Source organism: Talpa occidentalis, unplaced genomic scaffold (genome assembly GCF_014898055.3).
Source record: "Talpa occidentalis isolate TD23 unplaced genomic scaffold, MPIMG_talOcc4v2.1 talOcc4.9, whole genome shotgun sequence".
Taxonomy (NCBI): Eukaryota; Metazoa; Chordata; class Mammalia; order Eulipotyphla; family Talpidae; genus Talpa; species Talpa occidentalis.
Genome location: NW_023605305.1, coordinates 49,003,599 through 49,022,953, shown reverse-complemented (window position 1 = coordinate 49,022,953; position 19,355 = coordinate 49,003,599). Strand labels below are relative to the sequence as shown.

At 37.4% G+C, this 19,355-nt stretch overlaps 1 protein-coding gene across 4 annotated transcripts in view; it reads left to right on the top strand.

Annotated features, from left to right (window-relative positions):
* ST6GALNAC3 (ST6 N-acetylgalactosaminide alpha-2,6-sialyltransferase 3) overlaps positions 1–19,355 on the top strand; it is a 526,429-nt gene that overhangs the window by 305,958 nt on the left and 201,116 nt on the right. For all 4 annotated transcript variants that reach the window (XM_054691817.1, XM_054691816.1, XM_054691819.1 and 1 more), the window contains one exon: positions 12,823–13,232. In XM_054691817.1, the coding sequence (XP_054547792.1) occupies positions 12,823–13,232 (410 nt within the window). The remainder of the gene's footprint in view (positions 1–12,822; positions 13,233–19,355) is intronic.

The window sequence follows — 19,355 nt, the reverse complement described above, 5'->3', positions numbered from 1 at the left end:
GATGTCTTTGATGTGCAAATCCCGTAGTGTTTCGCCTATATTTCCTTCTATGTATTTATGGTTTCAGGTCTTATGTCTAGTTCTTTAATCCATTTTGAGTTGATTTTTGTGTATGGTGTGAGGTAGTGGTCAAGCTTCATTCTTTTGCATGTAGCGACCCAGTTTTCCCAGCACCATTTATTGAACAAACTTTCTTTGCTCCAATGCATAGTCTTTGCTCCTTTGTCAAGATTAGTTGACCATAAATCTGTGGGTTTATTTCTGGATTTTCTATTCGATTCCATTGGTCTGTATGTCTGTTCTTGTTCCAATACCATGCAGTTTTGATGATTATGGCTTTGTAGTATAGTTTGAAGTCTGGGAGTGTGATGCCTCCATTTCCTTCTTTTTTTTTCAGTAGAGCTTTGGCTATTCGGGGTTTTGGTGATTCCATATGAATTTCATCAATAATTGTTCTATTTCTTTGAAGAATGCCATTGAGATTTTGATTGGAATAGCATTGAATCTGTATATTGCTTTTGGTAGGATGGCCATTTTAATAATGTTTATTCTTCCAATCCATGAGCAGGGGATGTCTTTCCATTTCTTTGTGTCTTCTTCTATTTCTTTTAACAGTGTTTTATAGTTTTCTTTGTATAGGTCCTTTACCTCTTTTGTTAGATTTATTCCCAAATATTGATTTTTTTTTGTTTCGATAATAAAAGGGTGGTTTTTTTGATTTCTTCTTCTTCAGATTTATTGTTTGTGTATAGGAAGGCCACTGACTTTTGCGTGTTGATTTTGTATCCTGCCACTTTACTGAATTGATTGATGAGTTGAATTAGTTTTTCTGTGGAGATTTTGGGGTTCTCTATGTATATTATCATATCATCTGCAAATAGTGATAGTTTGACTTCTTCTTTTCCTATTTGGATTCCTTGGATGTCTTTCTCTTGTCTTATTGCTCTGGCTAGGACTTCCAGTATTATATTGAAAAGCAGTGGTGAGAGTGGACATCCTTGTCTTGTTCCAGATCTTAATGGAAAAAACATTCTTTCTCAAAAGTTCATCCCTCTCCCAAAGCCTGCTAACCTATCTTGAAGTGCCTAGTTTTTCAATAAAAGCTCTCAGTTGCTTTACAGAAATGTAAGGGAATTTGGAATGAATTCTAATTGTAATCCTCTCTTGTAAGGTCATTTATTTCCCCTCTCATTCTTAATTCATTTTTCCTTTCTCAGAGGAAAAAGTGTCTCTACCTTTTTAAAGGCTACCCTTCCAACGATACTCAAATTATTGACTGCCAGCTTCCCTGGGCTTCCACTCCATTAGTGGGCCCTTCTTTTGTGTTTGTAATCTCTCCATCTCCAGGAACTCCTTTCTCTCTAACTACAGACCTTCTGAGGTGTCCTCCAGCCTGTAACATAAAACAAGATTTTTTAAAAGCATGTATTGAATCAATGTCAATGAATGCTCAATTTACCACTAACTACATGCTAGCAGAACTTCCACATTATAATTAAAATAATTTATATGGTAACATGATTTTACTTGCTTCCAAAGCAAATTCTAGCCAGGGCATAAAGATCTCTAATGCTGTGTAATTAAGAATAACTTTGTTGGAAATAAAAGTTCTCACATTTGTCACTACACACTAATTTCTACTTTTCCTTTTCAGACCTCTGACTTCTAGAGTTGATCTCACATGTATGTGCTCCCCACAAACCTAGTTGTATTACTATTTAAGGGAAAATTGGAAGGATTTACTACCCTAATACCTTCCCCACATAGTACCTCAGGTTTCCAAATTAATTATTTGGTTTTTTTAATTCCCTTGGTCAGGCATTGTGGTTTCCTATTTTATCATTCTTAATTTTTTTTTAACATTTATTTATTTATTTGTTTGTTTGTTTGTTTGTTTATACAAGCACTGGGTACAGTCAGAAGCACAGGAGGGTGAGAGGATTCACCAGAGCCAGAGCAGGGAGCAGAACAGGCAGAAGGACCAAAGTACACTGCTGAGGGGAGCAGCGGGCGGCAGGAGAGGTCTGCGCACCATGTGGGACCCTCGCCCGGCGGCCGGGGATCGAACCGGCGCTGCAGAAGCTGCGGGCAGCTTTGCAACCCAGTACTCAACCGCTGCGCCACCAGGGAGGCCCATTCTTAATTTTTTATCATTCTTAAGGACAATGCTTCTCCAATCTATATTCCCATTATAATCATGTATGGAACTTAAAAAAATTTTTGAGGGTGCAAATGCCATCCTCAAGAGTTAGCTGATTTATTTGATCAAGTGTGGAGTGTAGCTCATTATTCTTTTTAATAAATTCCTCTGGCGAGCCTCCCTGGTGGCGCAGTGGGTTGAGCACAGTGCTGTGAAGCAGTCTGCAGCCTCTGCAGCGTGGGTTTGATTCCCAGCTGGCTAGGGGGATGCCCACATGGCTGGCAGACCTCTCCAGCAGCACCCACTGCTCCCCTCAGCAGTGCTTTCGGTCTGTCTGTTCTGCTCCCCACTCTGACTCTGGTGAATCCTCTTGCCCTCCCATGTCTCTGGTCTGTACCCTGGCTATTGTATAAATAAAAAATAAATCTTTAAAAAATAAAATAAATAAATAAACTCCTCTGGCCATTATAATGTGCATCCAGTTGAGTGCCATTGTATTATCTGTAGTTGGATGACATGTTACTATGCTAATAACAAGCATAAACCAGATTTCTCTCTTAATTTCTTTGAGTGACATACCTGGGTGGTTTGCTAACACTAGGTCCTAAGTTCATCTTTCTAAAAGAGGAAAATAACACAGGGTTAGGTTGGGTATAAAATTGGTCAGATTTTGTCATGACTAATAGTGATAATGAAATATGAAATACTTCTGTAATTCTAGTCCATAGGAAAAAATCCTTCTTGATTTGAAACGACTCAATTTTTTTTTCTTTTTTTTTGTATGCTGGAACAAAGCAGTCTGTTTTCCTTTGGTATGCCTACATGTTTATATAGATGCATTTCTCTCAAAGAACTTCCAAATAAAGAGAACACATTGCCTATGGAACTGAGAAACATAGCTTTATGTTGTCTGTTTTAGAATTATTTCTTGACATTAACATTTTTACGCAACCCCATATTAAGTTTTATGCTTGAATATAATGCCACCAAGTAGGAATGAAGGTAAATGCCATATCCCAAATGCAGAGTCAAACCGTGGGTCATCAAATGTGTCTTTTTATGTGCCGTTGCTTGTGGTGTGTGATTTATACACACTGCTTTTGAAAGCTGCATTAACTGAAAGATGCTGGTTTGTGGAGGGGCAAAGAAGTGCATTTACAGACTGGCTTGGTTGAACTGTGTTGATTTCTCTCTAGCGCAATCTTCCCAATTCTTTGCTCGCGGTTAGAGGTCTGCTGAAAGTGACTTGATATAGAAGAAAACAGCTTGCTTAATCATTCCTGAAACACAGGAAAAATTAAAATATATTTTTTTCTTTGTCAAGCAATAAAAACAATGCCAGATTGTTAATGCCTCTTTTGTACCTTTCACTTGAAAGACCTCAAAAGAACATTCAGGAGAACAAAGGCAAAATCTATTCCCCAATGGTGTCATTATACATGTTGAAGCCTCTAAAACTAAAACTCTAAAGACATTCAGGAAGAGCAGAGGAATAAAAGACAGCAAACTGAAGAGTGTGTCTCTGGAGCTTTGTTCAACCTGCTTTGTTCACATTCATTCAAATTGGATGATGAAAAGCAAAGATCTCATTTGTTTCCACATTAAAGTAGTAAATTAGTGAGCGGTGAGTTGCTAATTGTCCTGCAAAACATTTTAGGTGCCAGGAGTGCCCCATCTCCAATATTTTAAATTGCATTCTTAGGTTGAAATGCAAGCAACCATTAGAGTGGTGTAAAACAATGTTTTTAATAATTTAAGCTGGTTCGATTCAAACATGATTTTCATTCTGAAATATTTATCGAAGCCACTATTTTTATTTGAGATGAGCAAGTTTCATTTTAGACTTCAAGACATTAAATAGAAATTCATTTTCAGTGTGGACATAAAGTAAAGAGAGAGATTAGTGCTACCCACTGTTGTCTTCCCTCCCTGGCTGTTTCTGCTTGCTGCTAGGGTGTAGAATTAGCAGGTTTGGTTAAATTTTACTTGAGCTTTTGGTGACCTTTTCTAATCCTGACTGTTCCATAATTTAATGTCTTGACCTTCGTTTTCCATAGAGCCACCTTAGTGATAAATGCAGAGATTTAATAACTAGCACTAGTTGACAGGTGACCTTTCGTACATGGCCATTTCTCTTTGCTGGGGAAACCACACTGTTTTGCAAGTTTTAATTCACAGATTTTAATTATCTATTCTATTGTCTATAAGCTTATTCATGGAGAAAAAAGAAAAGGTTAAATATTTCATTCTTCCTACTGATTAAAATGTAAAGTGCTTGGCAGTTGTCCCAATATATCATTCAAAAAGGCGAGGGCAATTTGTCAGGTTCTTACCTAAAGAAGAGAGAAGGGGAATTTTCTAGGACGGTTGGTTGGTTAGGAACAGGATGAAAAAAATGACTAAGAGGGACCTGTCTTATCAGCTGAAGGAGGACAATGTGTGTGTGTGTAAATTTAGCAAAGGCAGAGTAATTTTTTTTTTTAAGATTTATTTATTTATTTATACAAGCACTTGGTACAGTCAGAAGCGCAAGAGGGTGAGAGAATTCACCAGAGCCAGAGTGGGGAGCAGAACAGGCAGAAGGACCGAAGTACACTGCTGAGGGGAGCAGCAGGCGGCAGGAGAGGTCTGGGCGCCATGTGGGACCCTCGCCAGCGGCCGGGGATCGAACCCGCGCTGCAGAGGCTCCAGGCCGGTGCGCAGCCCAGCGCTCAACCGCTGCGCCACTGGGAAGGCCCAGGCAGAGTAATTCTTAAACTATGTTTACTAATTTGAAAAGAAAGGGACTGACTGTTACTGAATGAGAGGTGTAACTTGCGAATCAGAGTGAATGGCCTGTTAGTTTTGGTCATTTCTCCTTTTGTTTTTTAACCTGTCAGTGGTCAGTTGGGTATATCATGGTAAATTGATTTCTAGAGTCTACATAAGTAGTGTATTTGTTTAAACACCAAGAAAGATAATTATTGAAGTACTGTATCATCTTACACAGAGGTAATAATAGCCACCTCTTCCTCCAACGCTCCCCATACCCCCTCGCCCATAGTAGTAGAGAATATAGGGTCTTCTTAATCCTTCTCTACTTATATTTGTCAGCATTCTTGCAAATATAATTAATTTTTATGCCAGTCAAGTACTCATGTTGATGATGAAATAATAATTGACATAGCTGTAAAATGACCTATAGTATGAGCCTATTTCTCAGTCATTCAGTGTCCTGGAATCTCCATAAGCACCTAAGGAAAAGCCATTCCTGAGTCAGAGCAACACTTGGAAGTCTCTACTGATTTTAATTTCCAAAGACTAGAAAGCAGATATTGTGAGTTTCTAAAGTGAATTTACCTCAGGTAGGCTTTTGGGCAGAGGGGAGGTGTTCCCTTTAGCCATGGAGACCAGCTTATAAAAAGGACACCTGCCCTGACCTTTTTTCAGGCATAGACAGTAATTATTTGATGCTGCAGAAAGAAATACTGCTCACTGCTGTTATGAAAAAGTTTGTAAAGAGAATTGAGTAAAAAAAATATGGAGGATCTTTTTAAACTAATAAAATTAGTGATGACTAATTTATCTTAGATTAAAATATTAGTCATATTTCAAACTGAAAATATTAAGAAAGGAATCCCATGTAATTTCTTATACCAATGTATTAATAGAATGGAGAGGTTACTCTACTCATATGGAAACCCTAGTGTTCCTCTGGAGCCTTTATGTTCTGGTGAAATTCTTGGCCACCAATGTGCTTAAAAACACTAATCTATATTTTAATATAAATAATTTCAATATAGTGAAGCATTTGCATATACATATATTCAGAATAGTACACATTAATTCTAAGTATCTTTTTAATATCCCCTTTTTAATAGTGTTGTGAATGTGTTTCATGAAAGTTAACGTATGTTCCTCCTTTTTTTAAACATCACTTTTTTTAAAAGATTTATTTTTATTTATTTATGCATATAAGAACTGGGATGTAGGACGGAGGTGTGGGGAGTGAGAGAATTCACCAGAGATAGAGTGGGGAGCAAAACAGGTAGATCTACTGAAATTGCTGCTGAGGGGAGCAGTGCACAACATGAGAGGTCTGCTGTGCCTTGTAGGTCAGCTCCCTGGTCAGGGATGGAACTCATGCCAGTGGCTAGTGATAGCTTGATAGTGCTGAGATTTTAACCCCTGCACCACCAGGGAGGCCCATGTTTCTCTCTTTAAGCTGAAATGTATCTAGTTCCTATTGGAGCTTATGTCCATCTCAGTTTCCTCAATTCTATAATAGAAAATAAAAACTAATTTTAGAAGAATTATTATGAGAATTAAGATAATGTAATGAAGTGCTGTGCATGATAACTGACCCATAATAGATGTTCAATTATGTATATAGCAGTAAATAAAATACACTATACTTTTTCTCCCTCACACTTTTTCTTCCCTCTCTCATCCTCACCCTATGCTCAGCCAGGAAGCAAGTACATTTTCTTGTAAAGAAGCAATGTTAAGATTTGTTTTAGCAGAAGAAGGTCTTATTTTCCAGGGCAGTCCTTTAGACCTTTAAAATAGGATATGAATTGATCCTGGTTGATCATGGAACTACGCCACATGCCTTTGAGCTGTACGCTGAGCTTGAAGTTCACACAGATTAGAATTCTAAAATTATTTTACCATTCACAGTGCTTTGTAAGAATAGGTACTAAATAAAATTTAATTGGCTGTTTAATAGATATCACCAAGCTCTTCACTTTATCCAAACTGTTGTTTATTACTCAATATGTACGTGTTGATTTAATTTATTTTTACTCAGGGTGAAAATATCCAAATCAAAAATTCATCATTTATAGTTCTTATAAAAAAGAATTCTGAGGGCCTCCCTGGTGGTGCAGCGGTTGAGCGCTGGGCTGTGAAGCTGCCCGCAGCCTCTGCAGTGTCGGTTCGATCCCTGGGGTGCCAGCAAGGGACCCACTGGTCCCTTGGTGCGCAGACCTCTCCTGCCATACTCGCTGCTCCCCTCAACAGTTTACTTCGTCAGTCTGCCTGTTCTGTTCCCCCGCTCTGGCTCTGGTGAATTCTCCTGTGCTTCTGACTGTACCCAGTGCTTGTATAAATAAATAAATCAATCTTAAAAAAAAAAAAAGTCTGATATTTGTGGGTTTTCTTTTAACAGGGATACACCTACCCAAACAGGGTTGACTGAATTTTTCTGGTGGTCTCCGCTTATGAACACAGTGCAACCCAACCAAAGCATTTGACTTGATCATCTTTTGCATATACAGGAAAAAAAGATGAAGAAGTTGTTTTTAATGAGAAGACACAAAAAATAGGGACAAATCAACTAAAAAGGAGAATTCAAAATTAATAGAGCTTGATAAAATAGAACCAGATAAATCTTTCCAAAGGTCTTGGAAAATCCAGGGTCTCAATCTAGAAAGAGTTTACTGCAGCAGAACCAAGTAAGTGAAGACATATGGAATAAATTTTCAAGCATGGCCCTCAAATCAAATAAAATAAATGAGTTCAAGAAACAGCAGTACATTTTAACAAAGAAAGTTGAGATCACAAGATGTAGTGATAAAGCTAATAAAAGAAACTGGGATAACCAGATAAGAGTAGCTCTTGGGTCAAACCATCCATTTGTGCCTAGGTAGTCTTTCTTTTTATCATGGCTTACTGTAGTTTGAAGGTACCTTCAAATGTGTAAATGAATCCCTTGGGCCTCAGCAAGCTCTTCATGAACATGAAGCTTCTGATAACGATTAGAAATGTTTCATCTAGCCCTGTGCTCCTGTCATACTTTGAAGATGATTCCTGCAACAAAGTGGTAAATAGAACAGTCACCATGTGCAGCCAGGTCCCCTAGTACCTCTTTCAGGGAGTCAGATAGCTAAGCAGCATTGTGAACGAGTAGTGTAGACAAGTATAAGTCTCTTAAGACTCTGGTCATAATACAATATGGCTAAGTGAATAGTGAAAAAGGAAGGGGCCATTTAAAGATCACCACTACCCCCTAAGCCATTGCATTCTAGCACTCTGCCCAGTTACATATTTGTCACATAAACAAGAGGCTGTTGTTTGCAGTGTTTGCCCTCAAATTGTTAGTCAGCTGCTGACCTCATAATCTGCACAGCTGCAGCATCCCGATATGTTGTCATGAAACAGATTGTGATGTCTTAATTGATCACTTTCAGAGGTTACAATTGTCAAGTGAAACCAGTATGCTGATTCTTATTAGTTAAATTAAGCCTTGTTATAGTAGAACTAGCTAATTCACTCTAATGACTAGGAAATCCAATGCAAATTGCTGCATTTTGTAGATTAGAGCACATCTGAGACTTTTTCTTTATATCTTTCTTTTTTTCTTTTTTTAAATTAGTGTAGGCCATACACCATAAATGTTTTTATTATGCAGTAAAACAATTTCTTGGAATAGTAAATGGAATGTAACCTCCCTGCAGCATATGCAGCTCAGTGGTAAGTTGGAGTGTGCCATATGACACATACATTTTAAATCAGGTGTTGATTTGCAGTGGTTTAGATAAATGAGTTTAGAGGACTCAGCAAAATGTAATGGACATCAGACCCTGTTTCAAAATCACCCAGCAGTGTTTTCCTTATTGCCTGAAAAGATTGTAGTTCTTGAATGAGTAAGGAAAGGTCTTAGGTCAGTGCCTGATTCCAAGACGCATCCCTTATATTTCCATGTGACCTTTGAAGAGTTTTCAACATGGCACCAACCTATGGAACCCCATTTCTAAGTGCCCGAAGAGACTCAGCCATCTTGAGCAGACCTATCCTAACCTGGTGCCCAGGCTATTTGCCGCTCACTATAGCTTAGAAATCTTACTTTAGCAGGTGTGATGGACAGGGTCTTTGGTAGTAGAGTTTTAAGACACTTTATAAGTGGACATCTGTGGACTCTGCAAGTCAAGATTTTTTCTAAAACTTAATTTTGACATATCAAGTCAATAGATGCCTTTCTCTGCTTAGCATATCCTTTTTCTAAAGATTTATTTATTTATGCATATAAGAGCTGGGATGCAGGCTGGAGGTGGGGGGATGGTGAGAGGATTTACCAGAGACAGAGTGGGGAACAGGACAGGTGGATTGACTGAAATACATGGGGAGCAGCAGGCGAGACAGGAGAGGTCTGCTGTGCCATGTGGGTCAGCCCCCTGACCGGTGAGGTGATTGAACTCCTGCTTCAGTGGCTGTGGATAGCTTCATAGTACTGAGGCTTAATCCCTTGTGCTACCAGGGAGGCCCTCTGTTTAGTACATCTTCACAAAATTTAAATAAAAAAATGAATCAAAGATTTAAAGTAAATTATAATAACTGCTAGCATTCAAAATATAATGGATAGCACAAGGATGTTCATCATAGCAACTTTTTATAATAGAACAAAATTCAGATAATAACTTAATCAATGGCCAGTGGTAAGCAAATAGGTACTTATAATAATTCCATATAATGAATTATTGGGCAGGCATTAAAAATAACTTGAAGGACTGTTGAAAGCTAATGATATGAAATTAAATAAAAAAACAAGCTTGCTAAGTTATGTTAATGGTATTTCTCAAAGTAATATATCTATCTAGAAGGAAGAAAATGCTTTAGTCATTGTTGAGTGGTAGAGTTTTTATTCTTTTATCTATTCTTATTTTTCAAGTTTTCCATAGTAATCCCATATTACTTTAATACTTGGAGTGAAGGGAGTATTTTGTGAAGCAGTTTGGGTAGATTTGTTAGAATATTTGCTACAGAATCTGTGTTCAGGACATCTTAAATCCAACAGATCTAGAAATAAACTCAGTTTCCTCTTCTGCTCCTCCTGAAGACATGAAATTCTCAGTTAATGGCAGCTCCAGTCTCTGTTGCTTGGGCTAAATATTTAAAAATTTCATTGAATACTGTCTTTCTTTCACACCCATATCTCATCTACTGGCCAGTCAGGAGGCTTTCCTTTTAGAATATATCCAGCATGTGACCAGCATTTTGCTATCTCTGCAACCCAACCAGTCCAAGCCACCACCCTCTTGCTAGAATTGTGACAGTAGCCTGCTTTCCCAGTGTCTGCCCTTGCCTTCTTTTTATCATTTTTCCCTTCCCTTCTTTTTGCCACTTTTCCACACAGCAGCCAAAGCTGTTAAAATATAACTCAGATCATTTACTGTTTAGAGCCCCCCAGTGGCTAAGACCTCAAGTCATGCCTTCGAGTCACCTCAGTAGCCCCACTACTGCTTTCTTTCCTCAATGATTTTGTCAAATCACACATCTCTCCCATTGTTTAGCCCCTTCCTTGGGGCATTTTTTAGGAAAGTAACATTCATTTTTGATTTTCAAGAATGCTCTGCTATTTACTTATTTTCAACATTCGTATGGCCAGCCCTCTTACTTCACTGCAGTCTTTCCTCAAATACCATTTCCCCCCAACACCCTCCACCAACACACACACACACACACACACACACACATACACACACACACCCCTCTCTACAACTCCCTTCCTTGCTTTAGTTTTCTCTATTTAGCACTTATTTTCATCTAACATTATATACCATGCTGATTTTTATTGCCTTTCTCCCCCAGATCAATGTAAATATTATTAAGGCAGGGACTTTTGCTTTAAAATTGCACAGCAGAATCCCCACCCCCTATAGTAGTATCTGGCACTAGCAGTAATTGCTCAGTAACTACTTTGGGAACCCACCACTGATAGGAGAGATGATGTATTACTGATGTGTGATAATTATCCAGGTCTCTTTTCTGACACACTTTCCTCTCTCAATTTACCAACCTTGAATAACAACCTGTTGCTTTGTTACTGTGTTTCTTCTGGATTGCTTTTCTACTTTTGTCTACATCAACATTTCTAGATAAGTTGAAACATCTATTTCTTCCCTAATGGTAAGTTCCCTGTTAGACTCTTAATATTTTTTTTCCATTTTCTCAATCTTATATTGCGCTCCTTTAGTATTCCAGGGACTTTTGGAGAGTGGAGTTAAAATGAAGAAGACAGACATTGACTCTGCTCTTACATAATTTACTATCTAGCAGACAGACATAATTTTTTTTATTTATTTATTTATTTATTATATTTGTTTGTTTTTTGTTTATACATGCACTGGGTACAGTCAGAAGCGCGGGAGGGTGAGAGAATTCACCAGAGCCAGAGTGGGGAGCAGAGCAGGCAGAAGGACCGAAGTACACTGCTGAGGGGAGCAGCGGGCGGCAGGAGAGGTCTGCGCGCCATGTGGGACCCTCCTCTGGTGGCCGGGGAGCAGCCGGGGATCGAACCGGCGCCGCAGAGGCCGCGGGCAGCTTCGCAACCCAGCGCTCAACCGCTGCACCACCGGGGAGGCCCAGACAGACATAATTAAACAATAAATTAAGGTACCATATAATGAGGAAAATTAGGAGAGGCCCATTATGAGAAGGGCCAGTGACCAATAAGCACACTACAAATCCAGGATCAAATATCTGGTTATATAATATGGAACTGCACAGAAGGGAGGTAAGAAAGATGTGAATCAGCAATGCCCATTACTCCCTGGTCACTGTTTTAAAAGATAGGGTGACTCCTTTCATTTGGCAGGTAAGAGACAAAAGGAATTTATTGGATTTGCTTGGAAGGAAAGATTGTAAGGAATAATGGAAAAAGTAGTAGGTTTAGATCTAAATTTGAATCTACCACTGTAACTTGAATCTATCACCTGCAAGTCCTGAAATCTGTTGTTTAACCCTTGTGACTTGTGACTTCATTAGTTTTTTGGGTTTTTTTTAAAGGAAGGTGGTAGTTAGATTAGCTCTAAAGACTCACTGTATATGCCTTCCCTGAGTTTTTAAAGGAGGCTTTTCCTTATCCATCTAGAACAAACATACAGTTAACTTGATGGCATAGGATAATTTTTAAATGTATCTTATTTTTGAAAGTCTGAGACTTAAGTATTTCTCAATCTTGTCATTTGTTGAATTTTTCATTTTTCTGATCAACTGCTACATAGCAATTCATATATATAAATAAAAATACAGAGTTGGTGACGAGATATCTTCCATTTACATTTTTTAAGCAATTGCCTTTATGAAGGAGATCAAATATTCCTATTTCATTTGAAGTTATGGTTTTGAATGAAAAGTCATCATTTAAAGTGGAAAAGAAGTGACTTTTTTTTTTTTTAAGATTTATTTATTTATTTACACAAGAACCGGGCTACAGGCCAGATGTGTGGGAGGGAGAGAGGATTTACCAGAGACAGAGCAGGAACAGAACAGGCAGACTGTTGAAATACACTACTGAGGGGAGCAGCGGGAGAGACAGGAGAGGTCTGCCGCGCCATGTGGGACCCTTGCTGGCCGGGATCGAACCAGCACTGCAGAGGCTGTGGACAGCTTCACAACGCGGTACTTAACCACCTGCACCACCAGGGGAAGCCTGACTTCTGTTTAATTATAAAACAAAACAAGGGGATAGAAATTAAAATTATTTCTTAACAATCTATATTCACATTTTTAATGAAAACCTCCCTCTGGCTTGATAAGCTATGACAGCTGCTATAGAATTGTTATATGTATTTCAAAGATATTCTCACTCTGCATGAATCATATCTGAATGTACTGTTTTCCTAGGGGAACTTGTTTGGATGGGTGGAACTTACTAATTTATGTGTTTCTCCTCCTGCCTTGTTTCTCCTTCTGTTTTTCAGCCTTTGCAACTGGACTGTGACCTTTGTGCCATAGTGTCAAACTCAGGTCAGATGATTGGCCAGAAGGTGGGGAATGAGATAGATCAATCCTCCTGCATTTGGAGAATGAACAATGCCCCCACCAAGGGCTATGAAGAAGATGTTGGCCACACGACAATGATTCGAGTTGTGTCCCATACCAGCGTACCTCTTTTGTTAAAAAACCCTGACTATTTTTTCAAGGAGGCAAACACTACTATTTATGTTATTTGGGGCCCTTTCCGCAATATGAGGAAAGATGGCAAGGGCATCGTTTACAACATGCTGAAAAAGACTGTTGACATCTACCCGAATGCCAACATCTATGTGACCACAGAGAAGCGCATGAGTTACTGTGATGGAGTTTTTAAGAAAGAAACTGGGAAAGACAGGTGAGTCCTCTGTGAAACAACCTTATTGTCTTTTATGCTAAATCTTTTTTTAGTCTTTTCACCTGCTATCAAATGAACAGAATTATTTTTCAAGCTGATTGTGATGTTTCTGAGTATTGTGATTACTGGAGGACCCAGCAGCCAGACCCCCTTTAATCCACTTGTATGGCCTCTATTCTCTCCTTTTTGATTGGCTTGAGGCTCCAAATAACACTGGTGCTTCCCCACACTATCTATAGATTTGTTCTTATTTAGCTTAATTTGCTCTTGATTAAAATGGATTTTCATTGAAAGAGAAAATCTACACATTTCTCTTTCAAGACAGAAATGTTAAGAAACTTTGGGACATAAACTTCTTTGGAAGTCTGGCAAAAATCTGCCTGAGACCACAAACAGAACAGGCTAATAAGGTTGCATAGTTTTTTGCGTGTAAATTGGCCCTATGAAGGTGAAGGCCATAACTTAATATCTAACACATTATGCATAATCTCAGATTGAAATGATGTGCTAGTTAAAATCATAAACAGTGTATTCTTGACAGAAGTGGGTTATAAAAATCATCAATTATCAAAAACCAATTTATATTTTTGTTACATCGAACTCTTTGCCTGCAATTCTGTAAACCACCTTTCTTACTTCCTTTGCCTGAGGCCTGCTCACCTCATTCTTCTCCCTTCTTTTCCTGCTTCCTTTCTGCTCCCTCCTTTCTCCTTTATTCCCTGAGTAACACTAATGCCCACCATTTTTCTTCCTCTTTAAAAAAGTAACGAGCATGTGGGAAAGAAGAGGAATTATATATAAGTTAATCTCAGATCATATATCTAGTTCTAGTAAAGAAATACTGAGGGAAGATATAAAAATGCTAATGATTTATAATCTATTTTCTTATTTGTGTGATACTACAGATAAAGTAAACTTTGGTTATAATTTCAATATTAACATTTTGATTTTGTCAAAATACATGTTTTACTATGCAATATTATCAAATCTAAACTTTTAACTACATTAGTGTATATACTTTTGGGGAGGTTTTTGATCTACAGATAGAATTTGAATGCTGATAGAATTTGTTAGCAAGAAGAACCCCAGTGGTTAGATTTGAGTCAGAGTAGCATAAGCTGTCCAAAGAGACAGGTAGTAGAGATAAAAGGGTTAGGTTGTGCTTCAAAGAAGTAGTCTCACATGCAGCACCATTCTATATAAATATGACAATTCTCAGAGGGCTTTGGAAACTTCTGGTCTCTCACTAACCCAGAGCAATGAAATTAATTAGAATATTTTTGGATATTCATTAGTCGTATTTAGCCCTCGGGATTTGGCCCAGTCATAACTATAAGCCCATTTGGAGGTATCAGAGAAGAGCTTAGCATGTCTGTATTCCTGTGAGTTTATATTATGTTGCTTGTGCTGTGAGTTTTAGTGAGAAGCGCTGTCACAGATGTGTGGATTGCTCAGTAAGAACTGGGAAAGAATAGCTTTGGGAGATTAATTTTCATACTGGTTGTGATGATGAAAGCTGTTCGTATAGTAGGGAAAAAGCTCACTTGGTAAAATTAACTTGCAGGTGTGATACAATTGGTAGATTTACCAAAATAAAAGTAGGAAAAATAGTCAAAATGATTTTCTGAAGCTTTCTTGCTGTTTTCTTCACTTAATCTATTCCTGTCTGATTGTTTCACTGAATACTGCAACCGGATTGTTTCTCCAAGTACCACAACCAGACCAAAGAAAACAACTATTAATGTTTTATAAATGAACAGAACAGATGGTTTTGGTAAAATCTATTTGGTTGGCAAAAGGTTGACCAAAATAACCTTAAAGGCTGCTATCTCCATTATGATTTAAATCTATAACTTAACTTTAACTGTCCATGAACCTGAAATTAGTTGTCAAATTTCAAACAAAAATATTTAACTTTTTATGAAGGAAAATACCAAAGTTATAAAGTGGAGAGGCTAATGGTGTAATGAACCTCTGTATACTGTCTGCTCAGTTTGAATAATTATGAAATCCTGGCCAATCTTGTTTCACCTGTACTTCATATACTTTCTCCCTCCCCAAGGATTATTTTTTTTTAAGATTTATTTATTTATGCATACAAGAGCTGGGGTACAGGCCAGAGATGCAGGGGTGGTGAGAGGATTCACCAGAGACAAAGTGGGGTGCAGAACAGGCAGACAGACCGAAATGCACTGCTGAGGGGAGCTGAGGGCAAACCAGGAGAGGTCTGCTTCACCATGTGGGTTTCTCTCTGGCTGGCCAGGGATCGAACTCATATTGCAGAGGCTGTGGATCGAACTCATGCTGCAGAGGCTGCGGATTGCTTCATAGTGCAGTGCTTAACCCCTTTCCCAAGGATAGTTTTGAAGCAAATCCCAGAAATCCTATTATTTCCTTCATAAATAGTTCATCATATATCTCTAACAGATACAGATTCTTAAAAATAAACACAATGTCATTGTTCTACATAAAAATCAGTGGTACTTCCTTAATAACATATCTAGTCCATTTTCAGATTTCTCCAATGAATTCATTATTATTATTAATGTTAATTTGAATCTGAATTAGCAGAGTGCATACATCATTCCAATCAGGATTAGCATAATATATATGCATTGCAACCGATTGGTGTATTTTTTAAAAAATATTTTTGTTAACCAATAGCTTCTCCCCTATTACTGTAAAAACCTAGCTCTTTTTCCTATAATTTTCTGCAATCTTGGTTTTGCACCTCCCTGATATTTCTTTTACATTGTTATTTCTATGTTGAGGCTTTGTTGAATACAGTTTTCAATTATTTTTTGCCAAGACCTTTAGGTGGTACTTCTATCAGGAATAACACTGTCTAGTTTTCTTACCTTTGTGTTAACAGTTATTAATGCTTATCTAGATCCAATAATTCACTAGAGGTTCCAAAGTGATGATATTTCATCATTTCCTTTTCATTTGTTACCTGATACACTTTAAAAGAGCAACTTGCCCTCCTAAATGCTGTGGTTACAATGAAATAGAACATAGTACTATCCCTTTTTCATCATCAATTTGAAGGCATTAGTTCCTTAGTATCCTTCAAAATTAAGTTTATTATCATTAATATTTACGTATTGACTTACAAATATAAACATATTTGAAATATTTCATTTCGTTAACATTATATCCTTATGCTCAAATGGTCCTATTTTAGGCTATGGGAATGTGTCATTAGTTTACTTGGATAGTTTCTTTGCTTGTTTTAGGTTCTTCTTGTACATGTCTTGATACAAACCTGGATTCACACATTTCTCTAATGAGCTTTGGTTCTTTGGGCATTTAAGAGATATGATCTTGGGCTTATAGGTACTTACTGCTACTAAACCGATCTTTGTGTTTCAACCTTTTCATTGGATATAAACAGTATATGCTGGATATATTGTTTAAAGATAAAATCATTATGAATTCAAACTGAAACTTCCAATTCAAATTCAGGGCTTCCGGGTTTTTATTTTCCCTCATCTATCTTCCATGTTTCTTCTTTCTGTCATGCTGACAATAACAGATTCTAGAGACACCAGTGTAATTATTCATCTTCTATTATACCACAACATATACACAACAGTCTTAGAATAAGAATTACAGCACAACCAGCAATATAATTATTGTAAATATTTTAAGATTGTTTTGCATCAGAGAAGATGCTTTAAGGTCAGGCTTTCATGTGGCCATGCTCACAAAGTGTGTGTTGATTATTTCCTAATAAAGCTTTAAATATTTTTCCCTTCAGTAAACAGGACTAAGCTAAGTGGTATACAACATTGTAGGCATGAGGGATTAAGGGGAAAAAGATGTTCTTTTAATTTGACTTTTGGTTGGTTTGTCAGCACTTATGGGAACTTTTTAGCAAGTGCTCATTTTGTCATCAAGTTTTTGTTTTAATGGAAATAACATTGCATTATAACATTTCATAAGTTTAAGGTGTGCATCATTATGAATCAACATCTGTATATACTATATTAAATTTTAATGGAGAGATTGTGTCACCATGATAATTTGTAATTTATAGAATTTTTAAAAATTGTGTCCCTGGTATTTGACATGATTCATGATAGGAAAAATGATTAAATAGAGTTGCTTAAAGAATATTTGATTTTCATTTTCATCTTACTAAAGTACTTTTTAAAATATCTAAGCACCTCCCCCATTTAAGGTGGACAATTATTTTTCATTTTTTCCAGTGGTTTTTATTTTTGTAAAGGACTCCTTATTGAGGAAACATGAAGTAGTAAAAGAAATATGTATACTGTTACCTTTCTTAAAATGAATTTAGACTAGCTCATAAGCATATTGGCATACATTTTTAAAACCAAATGAACACTGATGCAAAAATCCTCAATAAAATTTTAGCTATCAGAATCCAACAATGTATCCATAAGATAATTCACCACGACCAAGTAGGGTTCATTAAAAAAAAAAAAATGAAATTTAATTTGCTTTCTTATCCGTTACTAACTAAAATTATTTGGCTTATCACTTAGAAACTGTGACCTCATGAGAAAGGTTGAGGGAAAAGAAAGAAAAGGTTGTTTGTTCTTTCTTTCTTCATCTGCTGGAGCCCAGTGTTTTTGGAATTCTAGGCCTTTGGGCTGTGGTTACCTCTATATTTTCACTTACCAAATATTTTTCTGGGAAATAAGAATTGTGAAATCTACAAAGACTTTCATTCCTTCTAGAAACCTTTGGAATTAAAGGTTTTTTATTCAAAATAATGTAGACCAAATAGATCTTTTTTCCCTTTGAATGATTGGTATGCATAATAATAATACTTGTCTGCTGACATTTATGTATTTGCATGAATACATGTTAAGACTGAACTACCCTAGAGGGCCTATAATGTGGATGGTGGCACATGACAACACGCTCAACATTTGAAGAATGTGATTATGTGCCTGGCCATGTACAGATGCAAAAAGAACTTTAACTCCTGGAGAAGCAATAGAGAGCTGAAATGAGATATTGTTACCTGTGGGCAAGTGGGCAGTTGCAGCTTGCCTCCTACTGCAGAAATACATTGGTAAATGCAGGCACATTATTTAATTAAGTAATAATTGAGAAAGCTATAGTTCCCATTAAAAGCACAAAGCTAATTCAGGGCTGATAAAGGGCCCTGAGCTGCCCTAAATAGGTCTTAATTAGCTGGCACCTATGTGGCTCCGCCTTCAGGGATGGATGAAATTAATGAAAGCTAGCAGCAAATAGATCAGTGTTTCAAGATGTTACCCCCTCAGGTACAGAGGATAAGAAGGGAGAGTGTTACTTTTGAGGCTCATTTAGGAGAAAATGCACAAAGTCACTTTCAGGAAACACTGTCAAAGTAGAAAGCTAATAAGAAAAATCAAGATGCCTAGTGGTTAATGTTGGCCAGTTTGCTCCATCTATCCCCGCTCAATCTTAGGAGAGAAAAAGAAATCAGTGATCTGTTGCTGCTCAGTGCCTTCTGTTGGAGACAGTTTTGTCATCTGGTGTGGATTTTCAGTGCAACCCAGGTTTTGCTATTTCAGCTTGGCCATTTTGAAAGCTTTTTGTATCCCTGTGTGATTAACTTAAGGGATTGAATTGGTTCACATCCTTCGGGTTTACAAAACCTAAGTTTCTAGAGTGAGATGAGATTTCCAGTTTTTCCCCTGAGAATCTTGAAACTCTGAGAGCTCCCTTGTTGGGGTACAAGGCAGGCAAACTGTACAAACACAGGGAAGCAAAGGTATAGGGGTGAAACCAAAAACAAAACAGAACAAAAAATGGATTGGACTGAGAGTTGGTCATGAGGCACATGAGCATACCTACCTAGTTCACCCCAAAAAGGACTATTACTCTACCAGGACTCTAAAAACAAGGAATTCTAGTTATTTCTAAAAGAATAAATAGATACTAGCCCCAGGTATGCCAGAACTAAGAGAAAATAGGTAAAGTAAAGTTCTTGGATCAAAAGATAGTGTTCAAAACAGTATTTTCTTTTTCTTTTTTTTTTCTTTTTGAAGATGATCTTTCACAAATACAACACCTCAGCACTTTTCTGGAGCAACATTGTCATACCTCTCTGTTAAATTGAATTAATGTTCCTACCCCAGCTAATATATTTGGCAGGAGCAA